The sequence below is a fragment of the Malaclemys terrapin genome, chromosome 23, assembly GCF_027887155.1.
Source record: "Malaclemys terrapin pileata isolate rMalTer1 chromosome 23, rMalTer1.hap1, whole genome shotgun sequence".
Classification (NCBI taxonomy): Eukaryota; Metazoa; Chordata; order Testudines; family Emydidae; genus Malaclemys; species Malaclemys terrapin.
Window position 1 is genome coordinate 17,010,115 of NC_071527.1, and position 7,561 is coordinate 17,017,675.

The 7,561-nt window shown below is 57.6% G+C and overlaps 1 protein-coding gene across 1 annotated transcript; it reads right to left on the bottom strand.

Moving 5' to 3' along the window:
- Positions 1–2,371: 2,371 nt before the first annotated feature.
- Positions 2,372–4,277, bottom strand: JUNB (JunB proto-oncogene, AP-1 transcription factor subunit). The gene has a single exon (XM_054012421.1). It carries the CDS (start codon positions 3,861–3,863, stop codon positions 2,910–2,912), a length of 954 nt encoding a protein of 317 aa, XP_053868396.1. The 5' UTR covers positions 3,864–4,277; the 3' UTR covers positions 2,372–2,909.
- Between the last annotated feature and the right edge of the window lie 3,284 nt (positions 4,278–7,561).

Below are 7,561 nucleotides of genomic sequence, written 5' to 3' on the forward strand. Positions count from 1 at the left end.
TGGCAACAGCCCAAACTGGGAACTAAAGGGTTAATGTTCCCCAGACCACCCCTGCCCCAGAGCTGGAGACAGAGGGACCACACCCAACCGCATCCACCCCGAAGCCACCTGCCACCGCCTCTACCTTGATCCCTCTTCACACCCCTCTGCGTAGCTAGCTGGGTCAGCTGGCACCCCCCCCCTACACCCCCACCCACACCCCTTGGTGTATGCTGAGTGCCCCCCTTTGCCGTCACATCCTGCCAGCCCCATGTGGGTGGGGGCTTTCTAGCAGGCTGGTGGCACATGGAATTACCAGGCTTGGTCACGGCGTCCTGAATGATCCCTTAAGGCCAATGGGGGCCAGCTCTGGCCTGGCTCTGGGGGGTTGCCTGGAATGGGGCTTGCCCAGCCTGTGTGCATCTGCTCCCCCCAAGGATGAACAGACCCCCGCCTCCAAGTTATCAGCCAGGGCCCAGGCCACTGGGGGCTCCCGGGGACTCGGTCGGGCGTCGCTCGGGACACTTGGGTTCAACTCCCAGCTCTGCCACCGTGTCCCTGTGTGACCTTGGTTCAATCATTTCACCAGCCCGTGCCTCAGTTCCCCCTCTCTGTGGAATGGGAGGTGACAATCCCTTCCTGCATCTACCTTGTCTATTATCAGTGGGAGGGGGCTGCCTCTCACTCCCCTACCCATCTCCCCTGTCGTCCCATTGCCAACAGGGGAGCAGCCGCTGCTTTGGAGAGAGGGGTGAGAAACAGCCCCCCCCCTTGAAGATCTCCTCATTCCTGCTAGACAGCCCCCCCCCCTTGAAGATCTCCTCATTCCTGCTACACCCTCCCCCAGCACTAATTCCTCATCCAGCCCCTCTTCGACTCTTGGCCCCAACAACTTCCTGTGGCAGTGAGTTCCACAGGCTGATGCCACAGCCCCTGGAAATGTTTTTCCTCTGAGCCCCTGCAGTGTTCTGGTGGGACCCTACTCTCCCCTTGGGGTGCTACCCTTATATACCTAATATCCCCCCCCTCAAAACAGGGTGCTACCATAATGCACCTAATATTTCCCCATCTCTAAAGGTGGGTGCTTCTAGCTGCTCCCTTGACACCCCTAACCCCCCCCCCTCGCAACTTCCAGAGTTAGGAAAACCTTTTCTTTGCCTTTGATCTGAGCTGTGGGATCTTGGCTAGATCTTTCCTGGCTCAGCTGACAGAAATGTCCAATTCACCCGTGGGGGAGGGGAATCTCTCTTTTTTAAGAGGGGGGGGCCTGGCAAAGACTCTTCCTGCCCCCCCCCCACCAAGGGGGGGATTTCTCAAAAGCCCCGGCCTGGAAATAAACGGGCTGGTTTCGAGCCAGCTGCCCCCAGCTCCGCTCCCCCGCGGCCCCTGGGAAAAACCCCTCCCCGCCGCCTGCCGCCTTGGCTGGAAACGAAGCCAGGCCAAGCCCCCTCTGCCCGGCAGGCGGCGTGGGCGGGGGTTCCCGGAACGGGGGCCCGAGCCCGGGCACGTCACTAGCCAGCCCGTGCCCATATATGGGCATCTTCCCCTGCGTCACTGGGAAAACCCTTCCCCCCACCCGCCCCCTTCCCGTGCGCCGGAGCAGGGCGGGGAAAGCGGCGGAGCGCAGGGGGGATTTTTAACCCTGTCCTTGCGCGCAAACAGCCGCGCAGGGGCTCCACGGTCTGACAGCAGAACTGCGGGGAGAAAAACAAGACCCCCCCCCCCCTCCAAAAATCAGACCCCCTGGGAAAGCGCCAGGCAGCGGGGGTGGGGCTGCAGGAGGGGACCAGCTAGGGAGAGATTCCCAGATGTGGAAGCCCCAGGGACCCGTTGTGAGCAGCCAGGCAGAGCTCTTGGAGAACACAGGCCCCGGAGCTTGAGGGGGAGGAAAACAGCACAGATCAGCTGAGAACTATCACATCCACTCAGGCTGGGAGAAGTTGCCAGAAATGCCTCCTACGGGGGGGGGGGGGGATTTTGTACAGCACCTTGCGGCCCTGGCCCACAGAGTCCCACCCCAAAAGACAAGATGGGGTAATGAATAATCAGTGATCCATATACACACACACACACACACACACACACACACACACACACACACACACACAGAGGCCTGTTGAAAGATGTGAAGGAAATGGACAGCACTGTTAAAAAAAAAATCTCACTTAAAAATACAGAACAAAGCCTGTTTTATGATCAAACGTATACACCCCCGGCCTGAAATAATTCAAGGGCTAAAAGGGATTTGAAAGAAAACCAACACCTTAGACAGGCACTTAGAGAACATTGGTTTTTTTACTTAAATAAAACGTCAATAAAAAGTCAAAACACAAATACAATCAACTTTTTTAAACACACAAAACAAAATAAATTCGAGGACTTTTGTTTAAAAAAAAAAAAAACAAAAAAAAACCAAAACACCACCCAAGTAAAGTAAAGAAGCCGTATTTCCTTTCAGGGGATAGGCAGTTCTATGGTGTGGCAATCAATCCGTTTCTCTTATCTGTCAATGTCAAGTAACAGATTTGGTTTTTGTTCGTTCTGTTTTAAGTTAAGGAAAGTCCTGGCCCCTTAATTCAGACACACACGTCCCTTGCTGAAGTACCTCTTGCCGCACTATCCAGCTATGCAACAAGTTTGTTGGTTTGTTCCATTTTTAAATACACTCACACATACACATCAATGTTAGGCAATACGCACATATTCTGAATCCAGCAGAGAGCAAAATACAACCCCCTCCCATCCAAAAAATAATAATAATACAACCATCAGCAAACAGGAGGAGGCCAAGAATCGTCTTCAAAGTTGCATGCACAGGTTGGTCCAACGTGTGAGAACACTACAGAAGTCCAGATAAAGTTCATGTAAACTTTCCAACAGGGAGTCCAGTTACACACAAGTCTCTTAAATAACATTGGGGGGGGTGGGGTTCAGAAGGATTGCATTTTAACAGTCAAAAGCAACTGGCAACCATTGTTCACATGATTCATGACTTTCTGCTTGAGTTGGGCCACCTGATCTCTCAAGACAGTAGCCGTGTTGGACAGTCCCGCGTTCTCCGTCTTCAGCGTCTTGACTTTGTCCTCCAGCCGGGCTATCCTTTCCAGCTTCCTCTTCCGGCACTTGGTAGCCGCCAACCGGTTCCTCAGCCGCTTCCTTTCCACCTTGATCCTCTCCTGATCTTCCATGTTGATGGGAGACACAGGAGGTGACTGGACATCGGGCACGGTCTGAGGCTCTTCCTTGAAGACCTGCACCCTAGACGGGAGGGAGGGGGCCAAGGAGTGACCCCCATAGGCGTGGGTCTGGGGCAAGTAGCTGAGGTTGGCGGTGGGGTAGCTGGAGGAGGTGGTCATGGTGCCGGGGTTGTAGCTGGTCAGGTTGGTGTAGACGGGGGGCGGCTCTTGATGGAGGGAGGCCCCGTAGACGCTACTGGCCACCGAGGCAGCCGCACCGATGGAGACGTTGGGCGGGGGCATGTGGTTCATCTTGTGCAAGTCATCCAGGGCCTTCACAAAGCCGTCGGCAAAACCCTCCTGCTCCTCCGTGGCCCCCCGGGGGTAGAAATAGGGGCCCGGGGTGGGCGTGGTGGTGATCACCCCGTTGCTGTTCTGAATGATGAGCCGCTCCAGCTCCGGCGAGGCCAGCTTGAGCGAAGAGTTGGCGCCCGCCTCGGGCAGGCCGGCGGGGGCGTAGAAGGCGCCTCCTTCCTCCGCCTGGCCCCGGAGGTGCAGCTGCGCCTTGAGGCCCCGGTAGGGCTCCGAGAGGTTGACGGCCATATTCTGCTTCAGCGCCTTGTAGTCCAGGGGCCCGCTCAGCTCTGCACGCCCGTAGCCAGAAAGAAAGGAGTCGTCATAGAACGGCTGTTCCATTTTGGTACACATCAGCCACGCGACCCCAGATCAGCACGCGGCAACCCGGCCTACACAGATAGAGGGGGGGGCTGCAGATCCCGGTGGCAGAGGCAGCAAAGGGTGAAGGGGGGGTTAAGGCAGATCTTCCGGGCTCCCCTCCCACGGCGCCCCCGAGACCAGTCCACGGCTCGGTTTCACTTCCAGAAACGCTCCCTCTTCCTCGCCCCTCTTCCTCCTGGCTGTGTCGGGGGGGTCCCCGGCCGGGTTCTTCTCCCCGAGTGCAGCCCCCACGCGTGGCGGGCGATCGGCCCGGCTCCCTGCTCTCTAGCCCCCTGGGAAGCGACAGGCGGCGGGTACCGTACCGGGCGGGGGCTCCGCGGCGGGGCTGGGCGCAGCTGGCGGCTCCGATCGGGCTCCGGGCTCTGTCCGCGTCTGGGTCAGCTGCTAGCGGCGCCGCGCGGAGCCTTTATAGCGCCCGGCGGGCGGAAACGCGCAGCCATTGGGCCGCGCCGGAGCCCCACGCGCGGGGTGGGGCCGCGGACGCCGCCTGCCGGGCAGCCCCGTGTGTGCTGGGAAGGGCCCGCGCGGGGCCGGGCCGCGCGTCACGGGGCGGGGCCCGAGAGACTGACAGCGAGAGACGCACAACCACACACAGAGGCGGACACACAACCACACACGCGGATGGGCCCGCAGCCCCAGACAGAGGCAGAGACAGACACACAAGAACACACCCAAACCTACAGACACCCAGACGTACAGACACACAACCACACATAGAGACAGACACACAGACACACAACCACACACAGAGACAGACACACAACCACACACGCAGATGGGCCCGCAGCCCCAGACAGAGGCAGAGACAGACATACGACAACACACCCAAAACCTACAGACACCCAAACGTACAGACACACAACCACACATAGAGACAGACACACAACCACACAACCACACACGCGGATGGGCCCGCAGCCCCAAACAGATACAGAGACAGACACACAAGAACACACCCAAACCTACAGACACCCAGACGTACCGACACACAACCACACACAGAGACAGACACACAACCACACACGCAGATGGGCCCGCAGCCCCAGACAGATACAGAGACAGACATACAACAACACACCCAAAACCTACAGACACCCAAACGTACAGACACACAACCACACATAGAGACAGACATACAACCACACACAGACACACAACCACACACGCGGATGGGCCCGCAGCCCCAAACAGATACAGAGACAGACACACAACAAGACACCCAAACCTACAAATACCCAAACGTACAGACACACAACCACACTTACACACAGAGACACAACCACACACGCAGATGGGCCCGCAGCCCCAGACAGATACAGAGACAGACATACAACAACACACCCAAAACCTACAGACACCCAAACGTACAGACACACAACCACACATACACACAGAGACACAACCACACATGCTGATGGGCCTGCAGCCCCAGACTGACACAGAGACAGACACACAACAAGACACCCAAACCTACAGATACCCAAACGTACAGACACACAACCACACACAGACATAGAGACACGTCCATAGAGACACACACACACACCCCAAACATACGGACACACAACCACACACAGAGATGGACACACAGCCCCAGACAGACACAGAGACACGGCCAGAGAGACACACACAACCAGGCACAGAGAGACAGGGACACACAATCACACACAGAGACAGACACACAACCATACACATTGATGGACACACAGCCCCAGCCAGACATAGAGACACGGCCATAGAGAAAGACACACACACAGAGACACAACAACACACCCAAACCTACAGACACAGACACAGAGACAGACACCCAAACGTATGGACACACAACCACACACAGAAATGGACATGCAGCCCTAGACAGACACAGAAACACATTCATAGAGACAGACAGACACGCAGGGACACACAACCAGGCACAGAGGGACAGGGACACACAACTACACACAGAGCCAGACACACAGAGACACAACAACACACCCAAACATATGGACACAGAGACACACAGCCAGAGAGACAGCCACACACAGCAGCACACACACACACGGCCATAGAGACAGCCAAACAGCCACACACAGACAGCCACACAACCACAGAGACAGCCACACAGAGACACACAGCCACACAGCAGCAGCACACAAACATACAGAGACACACAGCCGCTCACAGAGACAGACACACAGCAACACATAGACACGCAACCACACACAAGAAGAGACACACACAAACATACAGACACACAGCAACACACAACCACACAGAAACATGGCCAGACACACAGCAAGGCACACATGTTGAAACACACAGAGACGCACACACTGCCATAGCCAGAGACACACCACACACACATCGCCCCCCCCCCCACATGGGCACATACATGAACTCACTGACAAAACACACTCGTGACTACTCGCACACCTGCAGGCCTCCCTCCGCACACACTCACCCAAGACCTCCCTGCTAGCCCAGACGGCTCCCTGTGCCCCCGTGTGAATTCAGCCATGATTGGGGGGGTTCAGAACCTGGACTGGGACCTGGGGATGGGCTGGGGGGCTGGGGATCAGGGCCCTTGGGGAGGGGGATCAAGGGCCTATGGGCTGGGGGGCAGCTGGAGCTGTAGGGAAGGTGGCTACACTGGATCCCCCCCTCCAGCTGGAGGGGGCGGGGCAGCTGATCCATCTCTCCAGCCCCGGAAGAACCCATCCCCAGCTGGCAGGCTGCCTGTTCGCCCAGCTCACCCAGCAGGGCCGGAAGCCGCCCCTCCGGACCGGGCGGGGTGCAGGTAGGGCGAGGTGGGGGCCACGCAGTCACGGGAGATCCAGCAGCAGCCCGTCTGTGCCGCAGGCTGGGATTCCTCCCCCCGCACCGGGCCCCTGAGGACCGCAGGGGCCACGTACTCCACGGCTGGACCGTTGGCTGATTAAATGCTGGTGTCTGATCAGTAGGTACCACGCTCACCTGCAGGCCGGGGGGCAGAGCTCTGCAGTGTGGAGCCTCGGAGCAGTGTGCACTGCAGGACCCTGCCAGCGACGCTCCAGCACCCAGCAGCGGGCTGAGAACATACCACAGGGCCTGATCCGTGCAGACGGTAGTACTCTGCAGCACGCTAAGAACATACCACAGGGCCTGATCCGTGGAGACGCTAGTACTCTGCAGCACGCTGAGAACATACCACAGGGCCTGATCCGTGCAGAGGCTAGTACTCTGCAGCACGCTAAGAACACACTACAGGGCCTGATCCGTGCAGACGGTAGTACTCTGCAGCGGGCTGAGAACATACCACAGGGCCTGATCCGTGCAGACGGTAGTACTCTGCAGCACGCTAAGAACATACCAGAGGGTCTGATCCGTGCAGACGCTAGTACTCTGCTGCACGCTAAGAACATACCACAGGGCCTGATCCGTGCAGAGGCTAGTACTCTGCAGCACGCTAAGAACATACCACAGGGCCTGATCCGTGCAGACGGTAGTACTCTGCAGCACGCTAAGAACACACTACAGGGCCTGATCCGTGCAGACGGTAGTACTCTGCAGCACGCTAAGAACATACCACAGGGCCTGATCCGTGCAGACGGTAGTACTCTGCAGCACGCTAAGAACATACCACAGGGCCTGATCTGTGCAGACGCTAGTACTCTGCAGCACGCTAAGAACACACTACAGGGCCTGAT

What these genes read in the sequence shown, in the direction of transcription:
- JUNB (XM_054012421.1), bottom strand. Translation starts at nt 3,863, where the DNA reads ATGTGTACCAAAATGGAACAGCCGTTCTATGACGACTCCTTTCTTTCT.